General features: G+C 36.9%; 1 protein-coding gene across 1 annotated transcript in view; it reads left to right on the forward strand.

The window, feature by feature from the left end:
- Positions 1-22,364, forward strand: part of GPHN (gephyrin) — a 415,464-nt gene that overhangs the window by 186,788 nt on the left and 206,312 nt on the right. The window contains exon 6 of the mRNA XM_069082448.1: positions 619-661. Coding sequence (XP_068938549.1) covers positions 619-661 — 43 coding nt within the window. The remainder of the gene's footprint in view (positions 1-618; positions 662-22,364) is intronic.

The following is a 22,364-nucleotide window of genomic DNA, read 5'->3' on the forward strand; positions in this document are numbered from 1 at the left end:
ATATACTTAAATGACAAATACATTTAACTCCAAGAATGGTAGACAGATATGCTCAATTTTTTGCTGAGAAGCTAATTATAAAATCATTGAAGTATTATTACTAAGATTATCACAATCACAAGATAAATGTTGCCTTATGCTTGAGTTTCTTTTTTCTTGTCCCACCTTAATGAGTCTACAGAAGAATATGTCTACAATTGAGTCTTTGAGTATAGCTTTCTTACATGAATTGGTTATTGTTCTACTCAAGGGTTTTAAAAGTCTAAAAGTGAAGGGTTTGTGCATCCTCAGTTAAACAATGAGCCTCGGAATTTTACCCAGATCTAGATTTCAAAAATTCATGAACAAAATTGCCATTATTTTTGCTATTATTCTAGTTCATAATATATTCTTAAAGTTTATTCTCCTGACTACCAATCAGTAGTTTCTTGAAAGTGGAGGGGAGGAGGGGAATGAGTGTATGTACAATATATGTTAGGTATACTGAATCCTACATTTAAAATCTCAGAAATACAGAAATAGAACCTTTGCCTCTAGATCCCAGAAGCTTGCCCATTAATTCTGTACATCTGACTGTCCGTGTTACTGTATCTCATTGAGTCTATACTCTCTCTACAGGTCCAGTCCAGGTGCAGCAGCAAGGAGAATATTCTCAGAGCCAGTGAGTATTGCATCATTTCAGGTGTTCTAATGTATAAAACCTCCTAATTAGATATAAAGGATAGTTGAGAATAATATATTGGTAATAGACTAGCAAAAAAAAAAAAAAAGAGCCATTTCAGACACAGAATTGATAGGGCTTGATGGTTCTGATTCTCAAGGAAAATCCTCCAGGAATTTAAATTTTCAAATGAGTATGATATACTCTTTCATGAACTGCATATTCTTTTTTTGCATTTTGCTTAATTTCTTTTCACCATGGTTAGGAAGGATGATGGGAAAGAGGGAAAGAAGCAAACTTATGCTGTGATTTTTTTTATATGAGGAAACTTCCCTATCCTAATGCAATTATACAACTGTTTTGCACTTAGCTGTCTTAGAGTCTGGACTGTGGGGCCCAGAGATTTTTTGCGGCTGCCCAGAATCACATAACCAGTATGTGTCAGAGGTAGGGCTTGAACTCAGACCTTCCTGAGTCTAAGGCTTCCTCTTTATTCACTGTGCCTGCATATACCTTCCTTTTTTTTTTTTAATATTCAGAGAGTTGCAGCTAAAGACACTTTGTGTTATAGTGCAGTGTTAAAAGTCAGATCTCAAACTGCAGTAAAATTATAAGGAATGTAATCAACTTTAACATAAAGCCAATAATATTAAATTACCTGAAAAGTTGGAAACAATAGAGCAATATACCTACCTGATGCCCCAAAAGAAAAGAATATTATCTACTCAGTAATTTTTTTACTTCAGTAGATCTATGTTGTTATTGATGTAGGTCCTCTGTTCAGTGGGACAAATCATAACCTAATGATATCTTCTAATCTAGTTCAATTCTTGTCCATGTCTCCCCATAAAGCCTCCATAGACAATTTAACCAATTTACTAGCCAGCCTCCTTTACACCTTTAACTATTTTGGGTACAACTTCATGCCCATCTGTCATCCCTTGCATTTGCTTCATGGATAAAGGACCTCTTTTTTCTATTTTATAATTCCTGAATGACAGAGGGCCAGTCTCAGAATCATAAAGACCTATGTTCTAGTTTTGCCTTTGACACATAAAAGTTGTGTGACCATGGTCAAACCATAGTGCCCTAGGTGCCTCTCTAAGACTGTAAATTACATATGGATGGCAGATAAATAAATAATGGATCTATACTGATGAAAGGAGGTTTTACACTGGGAATTACTTATACCAATGAACTCACTTAGTTGGGAGTATGTGTGTACATACATGCATATGTATAGACACATATATATTGTGCAAGTCCTCACTGGTAATGTGCTGCACTTATACATCTTTCCATTGGTGTATGGCTCACCTGTTCCACTGACACTTTAAAGATTTTGGTGTTCCTATGATTCATAGTCATATAACATCATTGGAAAATTGTTATTATAAAATAGATAGTTTTTTTTTTATGTCAGGGAGTAGCTTAGAATTGTATAAAGTTCTTCATAATATCTCAGATGCAATCTAGCCTGTTTTCTTCCTCCAAAATACAATTGACTAAAAGGCATAAAGAATGAATGAATAGTTGAAAAGCATTTATTAAGTACTTAATATATGCCAAGCACTATTGTGGGAATAAAAATACAAGCAAACAAGATAGTCTCTTACCTAAAGAAGCTTACATTCTTATAAAGATAGCACATACAAGAGAGTTGAGTTACATTGGACTGATAGGGTGCAGCCAAGTGTGGTAGCATGGTTTGGAATTGACTGGAAAGTGGCATGGTGGTTTCGTTCTGGGAAAGATAAGGTAAAAACTCACAAGATATAGAGTCTGAATTCCAGAGAAAAGAGGGCTAATGGATGATGAATGATTATCTAACAAACAAAGCTAAGAAGTGGTCAGACAAGAAAGAGAAAAGCCAACTGAGGGTTCTTCCTCTTGCCCCATCACACTTATGTTAGAGTTTGTCTGTAAGCAATAAAGCAAGGTTTCATTTGAGTTTCTTTGTTAAACCCATTATATGAACAAGAATAATATTTTTATTTAAATTTTTTTTAAATTTAATTTTTTTTTAAATGAGGAATTATAAAAGTAGAGGCAGAAGAAAGAATCCAGGAATAACTGGTGGTGATTGTCATCAAAAGCTGCAGCATTGTCCATAAAAACTGAGAATTGGCCATCAGGTTTAATAATTAAGATATTGGTAACCTTGAGGAGAAAACTCTTTGCTGAAAATCTAAGATAGGAAGACAAAAGGTAGAGAAGAGCAAGTGAGAAGGAAGTGGACACTGTGAGTATAGATAGCTTTCTGTAAGATTTTGGTTATGAAAGGAAGGAAAGATAAAGACTAATGATCTTAGAGGATGATAGTGTCAGGTGAAAGTTGTTTGTTTTGTTTTTCAGAGGGTAGAGAAGTGGGCATGTTTTGTACACAACAGATATGGGATCAGTAAATAAAGAAAGATTGAAATAGAAAGAGACAGGAATGCTTGAAAGGGGAAAGCTCTTGAGAGAAATGAAAGGAGAGGAGATCAATTTATTGTTTCTTAATTACTTTTTAAAAAATTTGACTTGTTAGAAAATTATAACCTGAAAGACTCTCTTTCAGCAAGGTATTTCCCATACTAAGACTTTCCAGACTCTTCTCAATTCATTATGACAAATATAAAACAGACTTATTATGATCACCAAAGGTATTTACCACCACTGTGGTAATTCTGTCCAGAGTCCAAATGTAAGCTATTTCCATAAAAATGGTAATATCCTCCAGATTCTCTCACTGAGTTGTTTTTTTTCTGCTTTTTTTTTTGGAGGGCAGTTGGGGTTAAGTAACTTGCCCAAGGTCACACAGCGTGTGTGTGTGTGTGTGTGTGTGTGTGTGTGTGTGTGTGTGTTAAGTGTCTGAGGCCATATCCGAACTTAGGTCCTCCTGACTCCAGGGCCGGCGCTGTACTCACTGTACCACCTAGCCACCCTCTCACTGAGTTTTTGAAATTACTCTTCCATCTGTCCAATTCAACTCTTTAAGGCATTCTTCTCCTTGTTGGCTTTTTGGGCCTCTTTTGCCATTTGAGTTAGTCTATTTTTTAAGGTATCATTATCTTCAGTATTTTGGGGGGGGGTCTCCTTTAGTAGGCTGTTGACTCGCTTTTCATGATTGTCTTGTATCATTCTCATTTATCTTCCCAATTTTTCTTCCACTTCTCTTACTGGATTTCCAAAATCCTTCTTGAGCTCCTCCATGGCCTGTAACTAGCTCATATTTTTCTTGGAGGCTTTTGATGCAGGAGTTTTGCCTTTGTTGTCTTCTTCTGGTTCCATGTTTTGATCCTTTTTGTCCCCAAAAAAGTATTCTATGGTCTGATTGTCCTTCCTCTCCTTGCTCATCTTGCCAGCCAATCATTTGACTTCTGAGCTCTTTGCCACAGTAGAACTCTGCTTCCAGAGTAGAGAGAGCTGTGTCCCAAATTGCTGGGGTTTTTGCAAATGTTGTCAGAGCTGAGGAAGGCGCCCCGTCTATAACTACCACAAGCTCTGGGACTTTGGCTTTCCTCACCCCAGGACCACACTCAAGCGGGTCAAAGAAAGAGTGATTATCCTCTGAATGGTCTCTTGGTCCCCCTGCAATCTGCAGACCAGGAGCTCCAGAGGCAGTCCTGCTGCAGCTGCTGCACCTCCACCACCTCTTGCCCCAAGGGCAGGGGCTGGACCATGCTCTTCTGTCAATTGATTCCAACAAAGTTCCCTACTGACAGTTTACTTTCTCTTTGGCATTTATGATTTGAGAAGTCTGGAAACCACCACAGCTGCCAGTGATTCACTTTTCTGAAGTCTGCTCTGGTCAGTCTGGGCCACTGGTTGGGGCTGCCTTGGGTCTGGGACCGTGCAGCTCACATAGGACTGTACTGGGCTCCCAGTTTGGTATGATAGACCCTTCCTGACAGCCTGCCAGGCAGCCTTCAGCAGGAGATTTGTTCCTATCTGTCACTTTGTGGGTTCTGTAGCTCTAAAATTTGTTTAGTGTCATATTTTGCAGGTGTTGGAGGTGGTTAGTGCAGGAGCTTAAGGAGGTTCCTGCTTTTACTCTTCCATCTTGGCTCCACCCCCCAGATTCTCGCACTTATAGATTATATTGTAGTATGTATATCAAGCCCCAGAACACCATGCAGCCTTTTCACTGAGGTCCGCAACTATTCAAAAGAAATCAGCCAAACAATCTACACAAGAAAAAAACAAGTGGATGAAGATAGACTAACCTCTACATTGATTTATGACATTTCTCTGCATGTGTGCTACATTGGTCTCTTTAGACAAATCCTCTTTTTCTTCCTCATCAAAATTCCATCCCTCTGGACAATGTTAAAATTCTTTTCACTATGAAATTCTATCCTTTCTCTTTAGCCTTTGAAATTCCCTCTCTCAAAATCTGAGGTGTTAAGTGAGACGATGCCTGGTTTTTCCCTCATTTTCCTAACAGGAGCCTTTACTGTCCTGAGGGACACACTTCACAATGTGTTGTGTACGTAGCTACCAAAACTCCTAGATGGTCATGTATAAAGTATTGAACAGACCTGTGTGACCAACTATCACGGCAAAGTCCACACAGTTGCAAATGCAAGCAGAGGTATAAAAATAGCTCTTCAGTACTTGACCCTCCTTTAGATGCAGGAATTATGACAGGGACATGGACACCCAGCCATCAAATACCTGATGTTGGATCAGTTCTAGTAGGTTGAGTGTCTATAAGCTTCTTGCCAAGGTGACTAATTCACTAAATATATAAATACCAGTTTACACAAGACTGTGTCTTGCCTATTGATTGTAATGTCCCTAGATTTAGAGGACTATATAGTTAAATATGCTTTTGAAAAAAAAAATAGTGATCAAGAGATCTAATACTGGTTAAACTAACAAGCTGTCAGCTTCTTGTGGTCAATATAGAAGATGAAGAGGTGCTGAGTTCTTTCAAAGTGGTACCTCAGATTCTTCAAATGCACCCTTAACTGCAAATATATCTTCCTCTTACGTGAGGTAAAAGGTAAATGGAATGATTACAGAATAAAAGAAATTGATAAGAGTAGATAGGCAGGTAGAACCAATTGTCAAAGTATGACTGAACAAGAAGGGAATGGGGCTGTAGATAAGGTATTATTTGGGGGGGGTCTTTTTTTTGGGGAGGGCATTTGGGGTAAGTGACTTGCCCAAAGTCACATGGCTAGTTTTTGTGTTGTGCCTGAGGCCGGATTTGAACTCAGGTCCTCCTAACTCCAGGGCCGGTCCTCTATTCACTGCGCCACCTACCTGCCCTAGGTATTATTGAGACACAGAAAAGGAATTTTAATTGGGTGGTCAAAATATTTAGAAGTAATAATATAAAATATAAAAGTAACAATATAAAAATATTAGAAGTAATAATATAAAATATTTATTAAAATAATAAAAATTCTATTTAAATATATTATAATAAATAATATAAAATATATTTATATATAAATATAATAATAAAAACTATAAAAAGTTTTAATTAGGTACTTAAGGTTGGTGTGTTGATCCACAAATAGTCTCAAGAAACAAGGCTGAAAATCACAACCATTACAGACAATAGGGAAAATTGTGTTCATTGTGGCATTGAGTTCAGATGTGTGTATTTCTGCCACATCTTTAGTTTTATCTGTGTTCCAAGTAAAGGATAGTCTCCCTACTGGACAAGAAAGTGAGAGGATATAAAAAACACCTCTCACCAAAAAACTCCCAGAATGAAATGATTCTGAAGGAAACAGAAGCAGTGTTTCAATGGGAAAAGGAGAATCTGAGATGGAAAAAGCAAGACTTGACATGTCAAGGCAATGACCAATTCAAACCAAAGAGGAAAAAGAAATGGAAAAGGTTAGCTATATAATTAAAGCTTAAAAACAATTTTCAACCTCTTTCTGAAGAATGTTATAGATGATCTGGAGAAAAATAAGCTGCTTCTCCTACAAAGAATAGAGAGAACAAAAATGATATAGTAGAGCCCAAAAGATATTGGATGTGAAAGAGGGAGAGCATCTAATAAAGGTCAGAGGAAGAAGGTAGGCATGGTAGTAGTTGGTGATTCTCTGCTGACAAGTACCAAGGCAGCTATTTAAAATCAGCCCAAAAACAATTATAGAGAGTTCATTTGTCTTCCTGGGGTATGAATCTAAGACAGAAAAGAAAACTTGACAAGATTTATTAACTAACTTACTTGTGGTGATACACGTGGGCAAAAATGACACAAAAAAGAACCTAAAAACTATTGCAAACAATTATAAATTCTTTGAAAAGAAAGTAAAGACCATGGGGAGAGGGGATTTTTCTTCATTGTTGCCCATTGAAGGCAAGGGATTCAGTAGAGAAAAATTAATTTGGGAAGTGAACATCTGACTAAGAAGGTATTCTCTGAGAATAGGATTTGGATTTCTAGATCTGATTCCTGGCCATAGATAGAGTATACTAATAAAGATTAATAAGAATTTGTTTGCCAGGTGTCTTGAAAAACCTTAAACTAAAAGTGAAGGGGGAGGAAGAAGACTCTGTGTGTGTATATTTAAGTTTAGATACTATTTACTCTATAGTGTCTCAAAGATATGTAATATAGCCACACACACACACACACACACACACACACACGTAGCAATTGAGATACCCAGAAATTCATAGGTGATGAAAATCTAAGAAAGGAACCAGTAGTAAAACATATGTCTATATACAAATACCCAAGTTTAGTCAACAAGTAAGAAGAAATAGGGGTCCTAATATAAGGCACTACTTAATCTCATAGGTATCAGGCCTTGTTTTAATGAAATCTATAACTAAATCATGTCTCTTGATGGATATACCTTATTCAAAAGAAACAAAGTAAAGAGGAAAGGAAATTAGCTTTGAAAATGAATAAAGTTGTAAAGCCAACCATGAGCAGCTTTCCAGAGAACTGTGAATAGCTCTGTGAACTGCTCATGTAGTATAGTGAACTCTATTTATTCAGCAGTAAACTAAAACAAAACATTCACAGAAACCAAAGTACAGCATTCACAATGATATAGCATAACAACTTATCACTATAATGGCCACATAGTTTTAAACAAAAGATATCATTCAGTAAATCCTTAAGGAGTAGTCCTCCTTAAGGGATACAAAGTACAAGTGTCTGCCTCCTCTAGGTCACATTACCTTAATCTCATCAGTCAGAAAGTCTTCTTTCTTCTTGATTGGAGACTAGCTGCCAGTTATCCTTAAGGGGTACAAGTTACAAAGTACAAAGTTCTCCCACCCCTAGATCACAGTAAATCATGATCTTGTCAGTCAGCACTAAGTACCCAAGGAGAGGTCTTTTCATCTTGATGCAAGGCTGGCTCCCAAATTCCATGGTTCCTCTTTCATGATCCCAGCTTTTGTCTGAATTCACCTAACCGTAACCTGGATTCACAGGCAGGCAGCTCTCAGCTCCTCATCTAGTTCCCGTTCCATGTTGAAGCTCACAGTGTCCAGTCCACCTCAAGTCCTTTGCAGTTTCTGTTTCTGGGAAGACAAAGCTTAACAGAGCCAAAACAACATCCATGCACATTCCCAGCACCATCATCAATTCACTATCTGCCTGTGAAATCAACACAGACCCATAAACAAGGTCTGAGAAATCAACACAAATTATCAGTATAGTCCCAGGACCTCTGAAACCCTCCTCCAGAACTTTGGTAAACAGACAACAAGAAAATCCTCTTTCAGGGCTTCTGAACCAGCAGTAAGGTCCCAGGGATTCTGTACAAACTATCACAAACACAAATCAACATATACAGAACAGAGTGCTGGACACCACAAGTTTTCCCCTTCTCAGCTGCTCTGTCCCAGCTTGTGCTACACCTTTTATATGGTCAGTTCCTTCCCATTATATCAGCAAGTTCCTCCCACCTCCAAATCACAGGAGGGGCTCAAAAACAATTGAATAACTGAAACAAAGTGCTAAGTACTTCTTTGCTTGCCATTACAAAAATATCCTTGCGTGAAGAAATAAAGGAATGAAAGGGAAAGAGCATGAGAGAGAATTTGAGTAAAAATCAAAGAGGGGAGAAAAAAAAAGCTCTTTTTTTAGTGGAGTGTACATATTACAGACCACCTGGGCAGAAAGAAGAATTACATTGGGAGTTTGGGAAACAAATTATAAGCCTAGCACAGAGAGTTATCTAGAAATCTGCTAGAGCTTTTTCTTTTCCCCAAAGAGAGCATCTATCATCTTTCATGTCATCTCTTCCATCTCCCTTTCCCCCCTTTTTTTCCTTCTTTTTTCAAGATTTTTATAATCTGAATTTTATCCATCCACAAAAGTATTTTTTTTTTAAAGCAATTGGGGTTAAGTAACTTGCTCAAGGTTACATGGCCAGTTATTATTTCTGGGTGTGGTGCTGAGTATCTGAGCCCGGATTTGATCCGGGTCATCCCGACACTGGAGCCAGTGCTCTTACTCGCTGAGCCACCTGGCCGCCCCTAAGCAATTGGGGTTAAGTAACTTGCTCAAGGTTACACGGCCAGGTGTTTCTGGGTGGGTGCTTAGTGTCTGAGCCCGGGATTCGATCTCCAGGTCTTCTCAACACTGGAGCCGGTGCTCTTACTTGCTGTGCTACCTGGCCGCCCCTACAAAAGTAATTTTTAAAAAATGTTTAAAATGTTATAAAATGTAATATTTGCAACCTGGCATGTTTTTATAAAACCAGTTAGTGACATTAGGCAGGATGTGACTGTGTATTGTCTTTGTCATCTCTTTTTTGGCTACCTCAAGGGTACTGACTTGAAAAGGCAACTTTATCATTTTTCTGAAGCAGAGTGGAGGCCCTCTGTAGTTTCATGCTTCTGCTAATATAGAATAGTAGCAATCCTCTTGTTCCCCTACTGAACCAATTCTACATTTGCTCTCTCCCTTAAGACTGGCTCTGTACATCTTCCACTACTGTGTTAAAAACTAGGGTTGGATCAGATACCAATAGGGCAGTCTAGGCCTAATGTCTATGAGGTGGCATATTCTTGCACTATGGAGTGACAGATGAAGAAGGAAGATTATTAGGGACCTGCCAGTCTAAAAATTCATCCAGGTGCCATCTCATTTTGGGAATTTGCCCAGCCTACTAAATGTAAGTTTAGTCACTGTTTCACTATAGGGAGACAAACAGTTGCCTATAGGATACGCATCATGTTTCCAGAGGACTTTTTGTATCAAATGAATCAGTTTTCTGTGTAGCAACTGTATGATAGTTGAATGGTACCTATATCTCAGTACTGTTGTAAAAATAATGGTCTCTCATAATTATATCATTGAATTTGGGACTGGAAGAGGCTTTAGAAATCATCTGGTTCGACTCTCTAGAGATGAAGAAACTGAGGCCCAAAGTGATTTAGTTATTTGGCCATGGTCATACAGCAGAGCCAAAAACGAACCTATCTATCTGATTCCAAATCCAATGTCCTTTCCAGTACTGCCAAGGTCAGATGGCTAAGATGTGGAAAATCTTTTACTTAGTTCTATCACTGATAATCTGTGTGAAATTAATTCAGTAACTCAAGTTCCCTATACATCTGCATATATTTAATGGCGGTAGTACTCTAAAAGGGCTTGCTGAGGCTTAACTAATTCATGTTAGTGACACCAAAATCCTCAGATAACAAGTTTATAGTATCCACACATAGTTGCTTCTACCTAATATTATTTGTTTTGTTTCTTTGGCTTAGCATCAGAAATTTCTAGTGAGGGTTATTTTTGTTTGGGATTATTTTTTTTTTTAATCACTGGATTTAATTTTATATCACTAGATTTTTCAAAAGCTACAGGTTAAATCTGTTCAACCTCTTTTGCATTAATGAAATGTTACAGTGCTATTCCTATTCCAAAAAATGAACAATTCAGGATTTTACTTTTTTCAATGTAAAAAATGAAATTTCACACATAGGAAAATCTGAGTAGGAGTTATTTCTATAAAGCTGAAGAGAGAAAGGGAGCAATGAAATTTCACACATAGGAAAATCTGAGTAGGAGTTATTTCTATAAAGCTGAAGAGAGAAAGGAAGCTAAAAACAACCATGTTACTAATAGAGGATTAGATGAAAAACTGCAGAGTTTACAATTTTATCTCCCCCTCACAATCATAAACTTCAAGGAAAGTATTGAGGAAAACATCTGTCTTTGTTCCTTTACTTTGGTATTCTTCTTGCCAGAATTTTTTTTTAATATTAAGACATAAAAAGATACCCAAAGAAAAAATTTTAGACAGAAAGTTCAATAAGGCAACAAACAAAGCTTACTCTTCTATATATTTATGTAGAAGAGGAAATAGTTTTCTTTTTTTGTCCAATAAGCAAGAAGCATTTATTAAGTTCCTACTATGGGCCAGGCAGGGTGCTAAGTTCTAGAGATACGCATCTTTAAGAGGCAAAGGAAAATCCCTGCCCTCCAGGAGTTCACAATCCAATGGGAGACAACAAGCAAACAAATATGTGCAGACAATCTATACACAAATAAATAGGAAAGAATTAAAAGACAGACAGAAGGCACTAGAATTAAGAGGGACTGTAGAATTAAGAAAAAAAATTGTATACAGTAACAGCAGTATTGTTTTAAGAACAACTTTGAGCAAATAAGTTATTTTGTCTATTATAAGTAACGTAATTTACTGTAAAAAGGACATATGAAGAAAGATGCTATGTGCATCGAGAAAAAAACTGATAAATAGAAGTGTGTATAGAATAACATACACATGTACACACACCTATTTGTGTCTAATGGTAGGTATCTCTAGAGCAGGGGGTAGGGGAGAGAGAGAAAAAAAGAAGAAATTTACATGAAAATGTTGTGTATTTGAAAAGAATAACAAGTTATGCATAGTAGATTTGCAATTTCATGTACAATCATATTTTACTATACTACGTTATGGAAATGCTTGTTTCATTCCAGAAATTAAAAATTAAGTTAAACAAAGATGAGTTAGGAAATTATTTTTGTAAAAGATAGGATTTTAATTGGAAGCCAGGAGGTAGAGATGAGGAGGGAGAACATTCCAGGCATGTCTCCAACAACCAGAGAAAATGCCCAGAGTTCCAAGATGGAGTGAGTATCTTCTTCATGGAATAGTTAGAAGGTCACTGTCACTGAATTGAAGAGTATGTGGCAAGGTATGAGAACACTGGAAAGGTGGAAAGGGGCTAAGTTAAAAAGGATTTTGAATGCCAAACCAATGATTTTATATTTGAACCACTGGTGATAGAGGTAATAGAGAACCACTGGAGTTAATTGAGTTACAGAAGGGAGGGGGAAGGAGGGGTGTGATGTGACTGGACCTATTCTTTAAGAAAATCACTTTTTGACTTTTTGGAATAGAGATGGAATTGAGGCAGACAGATCCACCAGCAAATAGACTATTGCTGTAGTCCAAATGTGAGGTACTGAGGACCCACACCAGGGTTGTTGGCAGTATCAGAGGACAAAAGGAGGCATATTCAAAAAATGTTGCAAAGGCAAAATTGACATACTTTGGCAACAGCTTGGATGTGGGAAGTGTGAGATAGTGAGTCAAGGATAATACCTTAGATTGCAAGCCTAGGAAGCTGAGATGAGAGTAGTGCCCTCCACAGTAATAGAGAAGTTTGGTGGAGGAGAGGATTTAGGAGGAATGATAATAATTCAGTTTGAGATATTTTGAATTTAAGATATCTACTGGACATCAAGTTTAAGGTAACTGAAAGGTTGTTGGAGATGCAAGATTGGAGTTCAGCAAAGAGGTTAGGGTAGGATAGGTAGATTCAAGAATCATCAGCATAGAGATGGTAATTAAATTCACAGGAGCTGATGAGATCGCCAAGTAAAGCAGAATAGAGGAAAAAGAGAAAAGGACAGAACACATTGGGGCACCTTCATTTAGAGGACATAACCTGGATGAAGATCCAGCAAAGAAGATTTTGAAGGAGTCTTTAAATAGGTAGGAGGGTGATGTCCTGAAAACCTAGAGAGAAGAGAGTATGAAGGAGATGATGAGCAACAATGTTGCAGAGAGTTCAAAGAGAATGAGGACTGAGAAAAGGACATTGGATTTGGCAACTAAGAGATCATTAGTAACTTTGCAGAGGGTTATTTCAGTTGAATGATGAGGCTGGAAACCAGATTGTAAGGGACTGTGAAGAGAGTGAGAAAAAAGGAAGTGGAGGCACTGTTGTTAGTAGTCTTCTCAAGAAGTTTAGCCACAAAGAACAGAAGAGATTCAGACAGAAGGATGATAGTTAATGGGGATGGAAGGATCGTTAATGGGGATGGAAGGATCAAATGAGGGGTTTTTGAGGATAAGAGAGTCATAATGTTTGTTAGACATTTGTTAGTAGAGAAAGAAGCCAAAGACACAGGAAGAGGCTGAAGATAAGTGAGAGAATGGGAATGACAGACGGGAGAAATCTGTCAGAGGAGATGGGATGAAATGGTATCACGTATGCAGGTAGGGGGGTTTGCCTTGGTAAGAAGTAAGGACACTGCTTCATATGAGACAGATCAGAGGAGGGGTGAGTAGAAGAAAGCATATGAGTAATATGGGACAAGTAAGAAGCAGGAAGAGGGAATTCAAAACAAATACCATCAATTTTTTCTGTAAAATATGAGGCAAAGTTCTTGACTGAGAAGGATGGAGTGAAGGCAGCCGTGGGAGGTTTTTTCAAAATCTAACCAGCATTGTAGTCCTCTACAAATATTTGTTACATGCCTACTGTGTGTAGGGCACTATAGCAGGCTCCTGGGATACAAAGAAGAATAAAGCATGGTCTCTGATGAGGCATACAATCTAAGTTAGTAAGAACTAGACTGATAAAAGAAAAAGATAAACAATACAAGATAGAATACATTAGGTGACAAATGAGTGCCATAAAAGGTAAAATCTATTCATTTATCACTTAATGATATCTGAACTTACTTATACTTTAAACCCTATAAAACCTGTATTTTTAATAAACATTTCCCTTTACCTGCTATAACTTAGAAGGGTGTTACAATCGCCTTCTAATTGGTCTGCCTCCAGTCTCTCCCCCTTCCAATTCTTCCGCACAATGATAAAAATAATCTTTCTTTATACATAGATCTGATTATAACACTCCCACTCAAAGCTTCTCCTTGGCTCCTGATTGCCTCCTAAATCAAGTCTTAAGCATCCAGGACTCCTTCAGTAACTACTCTTCCATACAAAATCTCTGCTTCAACCAAATTGAAAAAGCAAGATGTAGTAGAAAGAATCAGAGTCTGGGTTTCAGTCATACCTTTAATTCCACCTGTGACCTTGAGCCACGCACTTAAACGGTCAGAGCTTCAGTTTCTTAATTTCTAAAATAAAGATGTTAAGACTAGATGATTTCCAATTTCCCTTCCAGCTCTACGTTTACAAACCTCATAATCTATTCATTTTCATTTATACACCATACATTTTCTTGACTTTTTTTCTCAAGTTGTCTCTTCCTAGAAAATCCTCTTTCCTTGTCCTTGTGCATCTAAGTCTGAAGCAGCTGGGTGGAATGATGAATAGAGTGCTAGACCTGGAATCAGGAAGCTGTAAATTCAAATGTATCCTCAGATACTGTATTTCACCACGTAATTGTCACACCCTGATTTTTGGGGGTTTGTTTTTTTGGTTTTTGTTTTTTGTTTTTCAGTCTAAAAATTGGTTTATAACCTTTCATTGCATGTTGTTGCGTGGTATGATTCTGTTTGTCATGCCACTTAGAAGGTAAAACAGCAGCAATGTTTCAGTGGCATATGAATACACATTTACCTCTTGTACATTTCAAGCCACAAGCCTAGAATTCTTAGCCCACATGCACCATCAGTATGTTTCCAAAGGCCAACTTGCATGATTTGTTTAGAGCACTGCAGTACTAACAGTATTGTTACTCAACCCAATGAAGAACCATAAGCCCAAGGGGAGCAGGCAGGCAGGCAAAGCTGTCAGGAGTAAGTCACATGATATGGTAAGACTTGCATCTTCCCAATTTTAATGTATATTCACAAGTTTTCCAGGCATCCTAACCTTGCACCAAAGACAGTTTAGTAATAAATGATTTTTAAGTAATACTAGCACAAATTTTAAAAAAACCCTTCACATAATGGTTGCACCCTACTTTTTTGCAAAAATTTAAATCTCAATATCTGTGATGTTTATGTGGTGAAATATGGTACTTCCTAGCTGTGTGGTCCTGGGCAAGTCATTTAACCTCTTTCTGTCTCTTAACCTTTATCTGCAAAATGAGAATGATACTAATGCTTACCCTCCAGGGTTATGATGAGGATAAAGTTAAATAATGTTAGTAAAGCACATTGTAAACTTTAAAGCAGTATATAAATGCTAGCTGTTATTATATCCTACCTTTGGAGACCTACCCTAAATTTCCCCCTTCCTTCCTCAGATCTTTCCCTACCCTTCCCCTCAATAATCATCAGGTCTTCCTTTTAATTCCCATGGTATTTAGCCTATATTCTACTCATCTGATACCTACAATACACTACAGAATAGAGTTCTGTATTTAGAGTCATAAGGATTCAAACTTATACCTGAAGATATTGGAATGATTTTAGCAAGATGACTGTTTAAATCCTCTGGCTCTGAGCAGCCCAGGATAGTCACCCTGACACAATCCCATATCATCAGTTGTCTAAGAAATTTCCATCTTGCCCCTAGGCAAGTCAAAACCTAATATATCCCAAACAGAACTCATCTTTCTCTCCCAAACCCACCCCTTTAACTAACTTCTCAATTTCCTTTGAGGTAGGTACCAACATCTGTACAGTTACTCAGGCTTAAAATTATCATTTTCAAGTATTTGCTTTTCCCTCACCCCACTTTCCCAGTCAGTTGCCAATTGTTGTCAGTTTTACTTCCACAGTATCTCTAAGCTGTTCAAGATATTTTCATAGAATCATAGAACTAGAGGTAAAAGGGACTTTAGGTAAGTGATCTAGTTCAACTCCTTTTACAGATGAGAAATTCTAATTTGTCCTCCACACAGCTGCCAATGTGTTATTCCTAAAAAAATGGTCTGAGCATGTCACACCCCTGCTCAGGCGGGGTTCCTTATTGCTTGCAGGAGGAAATACAACCTCCTCTGCTTAGCTTCCAGCCTACCTTTTCAGACTTAGTTCCAGTTATTCCCCTTCACTCGCTTTATGGTCAAGCCAAAATGGCTTCACACTCAGGCTTCCATCTCCTATCTCCTTACCTTTGCACAGGTTCTAAAACTATGCCTGCAGTGCCCTCACCTCTCACTTCTTAGAGTTCCTAGCCTCCCTCACAACTCATCTCAAACTCTACCTTCTACATAAGGCCTTTCCTGATCCCCCCCAGCTCTGAGTGTTTTTGCTCCCTATAATACCTTCTGTTGACTTTATGTATATTTTATACCTATATTTTCCCCTCTAGTAAAATTAAGCTCTATGTGCCTGGATCATTGCAAATTCATAAATAAATGCTTATTGCTTATTCACAAATCCTGAAAGTACAAAGTGCTAAAAGTACACTTAATTTAGTAGTGTATCAGAGATTGTCATGCTGTCTTTCAAGATTCTGTGGCTTCTTCAGTAATTTAGTCAGGCGAGATCACAGATCTAGTTCCTTTATGATTTGGGAGAAGAAGATGGGCTTTTGATTAAGTAAAGTACATTTCTTTCTATGGTAGTAAAACCTACCTGTTACCTGTCTCTCCCCCTACATGGATCAGGAATCTAGTCATGCAAGAGATATATATGCTCGGATCCAAAGTAAAAAAATTCCTTTTTTTAATAAACACAGAAATGTTTTCCTCCTTTGTATCATTTGAGGATATTCGCTTCCCTAAGGCTGAGCTTTAGCTGAAGTTTGTTTGTTCCTGTTACTTAGTTGAGCAAGCATCACTAAAATTAGGACTTTCCCATAGTTCTGTTTCTAGCGCTTCCTCAGCAATCCTTTACCCTTAGGAAATTTTGTTCTATGCTTAGATAGCAGTTACACATAGGTTGTTTTTTTTTTATAAGCAATCGGGGTTAAGTAACTTGCTCAAGGTTACACGGCCAGTTATTTCTGGGTGTGGTGCTGAGTATCTGAGCCCAGATTTGATCCCCAGGTCATCCCGACACTGGAGCTGGTGCTCTTACTCACTGTACTACCTAGCCACCCCCACATAGGTTTTTGATTTTAAAATAATTTTATTAGGGAGCCATTTGTATTTCTTTGGTGACATTACTATTTTATTGGAATAATACATTATCAGCCAGCATAGGAGTCTATGAAATAATGTCGAGATGAATGCCATTCATTAAAATTCTAACCATAGCAATGTCAGGTTATTTAAAAGGTTTTTTAATTCCATTCTTTCAACTACAGCTAGAAGACACATAGAAGTCAGCTAGTTCATAGGATGATAGGTTTAGATTTAGAAAGGAGCTTAAGTATTAATTAGTTCAATGCCTTTATTTTATGGATGAGGAAACAGGCCCAGAGGGACTAAGGTCACACAAGTAGCGACATTCCCTGGCTTCTACATGACTATATTTTAATGGTCTAGAAGAATTACCATCTTCTCTTCTTCAAGATCTCCATAACAAGTGAGACTAAAATTTTCCGTGGTGTTATATTCTAGTGTCTTATAACTTATAACCAGAAACTTATTTCTTCCTATAGCTGTTTATCTTAGTCCCTCTTGCCCTCTTTTTGTATCAGAGAGTGCCCCTTAAATCCAATTCACTTGAAAGTCAAGATGTCATTGGTCCTCTTTGAGAACACTGAACAAACAATAACAACAATTTTCCTTGATTCTTAATCACTTTTTATATCTTATAGCACTAAAATTCTAATCACAAATCCTTAAAAGGATATTTACCTTCAGTAATAATAAAAATTCATATTCTTCCATGAAGTAGGTAAAAGAAATATTATCTCCTTTTAAAAATAAGGAACTTGAAGTACAGATTCAGTAACTTGTACTACCTACACACAGCTAGTTAGTACCACAGTTAAAAGCCTCCAAATTTGAGTCCTGTGTTCTTTCTCCTATACTGTAATGCCTCTCTTCAACTTAACTTTTGTCACCAAAAACAGTGCCTTATTTAATAAATAAGAAACCTAATTTCCCTAGCTGTATAAACTAATAAACTCTCCTAAAAATGATCTAAATTTCAGAGATATGTTGTTTTTGAAGTGTCTTCTATATAACATTAGCATACTGAGGGTACAAATGAAGGAGAAAATTCAGAAGAAAGATTTTAACTATGGCATTCTAGATAATGAGTGGGCTATGAGATTTCACATGTGATAAACAGGAACTTTTAAAGCTATAGTACAAAACTAAAAAAAAATAATTATTCTGTTCCAGATTGTTCAAATTGGTGATTGTTGGAAACTAGAATATTGCTAAGTCTTCTTCTGAACTAGGATTGTGACGTTTAAAATATTGGGTGGTCGTGTAATCAACAAAAAAGCAGAGCACTTATTTTCCTCAAACCTTTCGAAACCAAAAACCTCAGAAAATCAAACTATGCTGTAGAACAAATAAAAGCTAAATCCACAACAACAGCCAAAAATACCATCCAAGGGAGGAAAGGAAGGAAGGAAAAGAAAGAATTCTCTGTGGGCCTGGTGAAATCTATGCAAAGAACTTCAAAAGTTTAACCTTAAGTGTCCAGCTGGAGCAGGAAAAACTTTCATGTCAGAGAGAAATGAGACTAGAACATAGAGAGGTCCCACCATGTGTTTAGTATAACTTTGGAAGGAGAAACCAAAAGGTAAAGAGGAAAAACAGTGACTAGATATACTAGAGAAAAGGCAAAAAGAGTAGACTTTCAAGGGGAAAAGAGTAAGTAAAAAACTGTTTCGCAAGCAACTAAAGTAGCAAAGAAGCTCAGATGAAATGAATAAAAACTTTTAAGAGTAGGCTAGGCCTGCTATGAATGTTTAATTAAAAAAAAAAAGACACCAAAACTTCCTGAGCAAAAAGTGGACTAAAATAGCAGTGATACTCCAGAAGGTTCAAAAGAGAAATAAATTTTTTAATATGTTAAGTTAAATTAGGTGAGAAAAATTAGTTCTAACTACACAATTTAAAAACACAAATATTAGAATAATGTATAGTCTCTTCAAAGCATAACCTTTGGGACAGAATGACATTAAAATATAAAAATATTGAAGTAAAGAAAATTTGGCAGAGAAGCAAGAAGAAACTTTAAAAAAACGTATCAATTATCTACAAGTGAAAGAAAGCAAATGATCTCAAAAAGACATTAAATATAACATTAACTCAGGGATTGTAGGTGTCCCAGAAGAACATACCACATTGAAAAATCCAAATACCATATGGTAGGTAATAATACAAATAAAGGGACCAGAAATTTTGAATGCAGATAACAAATACTTATTGATAAACTCTATAGATGGCCACAGGGAAAAAAAAAACTTTAACATGCCAGACATGCATAAAATTTCACTATTTGGGGGGGGGGGGGTCTTTATTAATTTGTTTTTTACTTTTAGTTTACAAGATTCAGTTCCACAATTCCTTGAGTTTCAAATTTTCTCTCCCTCCCTCCCCTCCCCACCATGATGGCATACAATCAAGTATAGGATCTGCAAATACTTTCACATTAGACATTAGTCAGGTTAAAAAGCAGGATTGTATCAGATGGAATGAACAATGGGAAAGAGGAAACAAAACCAAACAAGAAAAAAAAAAAGATCAGGTAGTTTGCTTCAATCTGAATTCAAACTCAGTTCTTTCTAGTTCTTTCTCTGGATGTAGACATCTCTCTCCATCATGAGTCTTTTGGGGTTGACTTATAACCCTGTATTGCTGAGAAGAGTTCAGTCTATCAAAGTTGATCATCAAACATACATTGTGTCTGTAATTGTGTACAAATTTTTCCTGGTTCTACTCTTCTTACTCAGCTTCAGTTTGTATAAGCCTCTCCAGGTAAATATGAAATCCATCTGCTATTCGTTTCTTATAGCACAATAGTATTCCATTACATTCATATATCACAACTTGTTCAACCATTCCCCAATTGATGGGCACCCTTAATTTCCAATTCTTTGCCACCACAAAAAGAGCTGCTATAAATATTTTTGTACATATGGGTCTTCCTCCCACTTCTATGATCTCTTTGGGATACAACCCTAGAAGTGATATTGCTGGGTCAAAGGGTATGAAATTATTTATAGCCCTTTGGGCATAATTCCAGATTGCTCTCCAGAATGGTTGGATCAGTTCACAACTCCAGCAATGCATTAGTGTTCCAATTTTTCCACATACTCTCCAGCATTTGTCATTTTCCTGTTTTGTCATCTTAGCCAATCTGACTGGTGAGATGTGGTACCTCAGAGTTGTTTTGATTTGCATTTCTCTAATCAGTAGTGATTTAGAGCATTTTTTCATATGCTTATAGATATCTTTAATTTCTTCCTCTGAAAACTGCCTGTTCATAACCTTTGACCATTTATCAATTGAAGAATGACTTGTATTCTTATAGATTTGACTCAATTCTCTGTATATTTTAGAAATGAGTCCTTTATCAGAGACATAGGTTGTAAAAATTCTTTCTCAATTTTCTACTTTCCTCTTAATCTTGGTTATATTGGCTTTGTTTGTACAGAAGCTTTTCAATTTAATGTAATCAAAATTATCCATTTTGCATTTTATAATGTTCTCTAATTATTGTTTGGTCATAAAGTCTTCCCCTCTCCACAGATCTAACAGGTAAACTATTCCTTGCTTTCCGAGATTGCTTACAGTATCAGCCTTTATACCTAGATCATGCACTCATTTAGACTTAATTTTGGTATATGCTGTTAGATAATTATATATGCCCAGTTTCTATATAGCCATACCATATTCCAGTTTTTCCAGCAGTTTTTGTCAAATAGTTCTTATCCCCAAAACTGGGGTCTTTGGGTTTACGAAACAATAGATTACTATAGTCATTGACTGCTGAGTCTCGTGTGTCCAGTCTGTTCTATTGTTCCACGACTCTATTCCTCAGCCAAGTAGTTTTGATGACTGCTGCTTTTTAATACAGATTAAAATCTGGTATAGCTAGTCCACCTTCCCTAGAATTTCTTTTCATTAATTCCCTTGATATTCTGGACCATTTGTTCTTCCAAATGAATTTTGTTACTATTTTTTTCTAGCTCTATAAAGTAGTTTTTTGGTAAATTGATTGGTACGGCACTAAATATATAATTTAATTTAGGTAAAATTGTCATTTTTATTATATTAGCTCGACCCAGCCATGAGCAATTGATGTTTTTCCAATTAGTTAGATCTGACTTTATTTGTGTGAAAAGTGTTTTGTAGTTGTGATCATATAGGTCCTGGGTTTTAAATTTCACAATTTTAATAACAAATTTGACAAATAGCCAGAAGAAGGACCTTATACTATAAAGAAATACCAGTTTAAATAACCCAGGTTTATTTTACAATCATGAAAAATTAAGAAAATAGAGTAATACATTCCACAAATTAAAAGAGCTTCATCTATAAGCCAGAATAACATATCCTCCAAAACTGAGCATACTCACCAATAAATAAAAGAACTGGGCACTCACAAATGAGGGCACTTGAGGTTTTCCTGAAAAAAAAAAGTGAGATTAATATTAAACTTTTAACTTGCAAAGAGGCTGAAGAACATAAAAAGAAAAGAAAATATAATTTTCAAAAAGTAAGTAATGATTTTGATTTTCTTGTGTTAACATGTTATTTTAAAAAATTATACTGTTGTAAAAATCATTAAGAGGGAGCTTCAATGGGCAAAAGGTACCTAAAAAACTAAAAATTTTAAGAGAACTTAAAAGGTTCAAAAGAAGGAAAGGGAAGGAGCACCAAATACACTGTAGACTGAATCTTATGGTCCTCTGTACTTACTGTCTTCTGTAGGAGGGATAACCCAGTGGGAAAATATACAAACAGCAAGAAGGGGGCAGGGAGGGAAACTGGAGATTGACCCCTACTCCATCTATAGGTAAATAAAGAAGTAATAATAATTTTCTTAGTCTCTCAGCACAAGTGGGAACTATGACATAATAGGATAAAAATAATGAATAAAAGGAATTGGGATGAGGCTGGTAGAAAGAGAGTTTTGTCATGGCAGTGTAGAAGTGCTATTAGGCAGCTAGGTGGCACAGTAGATAAGACTTCTGGGTGTACAGTCAGGAATATCTGAGTTCAGATCCATCCTAAGACACTAGTTTTGTGAGCCTGGGAAAGTCATTTAATGTCTGGTTCAGTTTCTTCAATGGTACATTCATTTAGTCAGTCACAAAGCACAAAGGCCATTCCCCCCTCCCCCCAGGTCACAACTAGGTTACAATATCATCAGTCAGCATTAAGTACCCAAGGAGAGATCTTTTCATCTTGACCCGAGGCAGATTCTCAGCTTCCATGGTTCCCCTTCCCACAATTTCTGTTCCTGGGAAGACAAAGCTTAACAAAGCCACAATAACATTTATGCACATTGCTGGCATCCTCATCAATTCACTTTCTGCCTATGAAATCAATCTAGACCCAACAACAAGGTCTGAGACCTCTATCAACAAACAAATCTGACAAAGTAACATCAAAACATACAGACAAAATACCAGCACCAAAGTCATGCATCCTCAGTTCTCAGCAGCACCAGGTGGCCCTCAGAAGTCCTGGGCCCTCAGAAGTCCTGGGCTGGCAATTCTCTCTCTCTCTCTCTCTCTCTCTCTCTCTCTCTCTCTCTCTCTCT

Source organism: Petaurus breviceps, unplaced genomic scaffold (genome assembly GCF_028583685.1).
Source record: "Petaurus breviceps papuanus isolate PSGF00001 unplaced genomic scaffold, PetGlider_PUasm1.0 166, whole genome shotgun sequence".
Taxonomy (NCBI): Eukaryota; Metazoa; Chordata; class Mammalia; order Diprotodontia; family Petauridae; genus Petaurus; species Petaurus breviceps.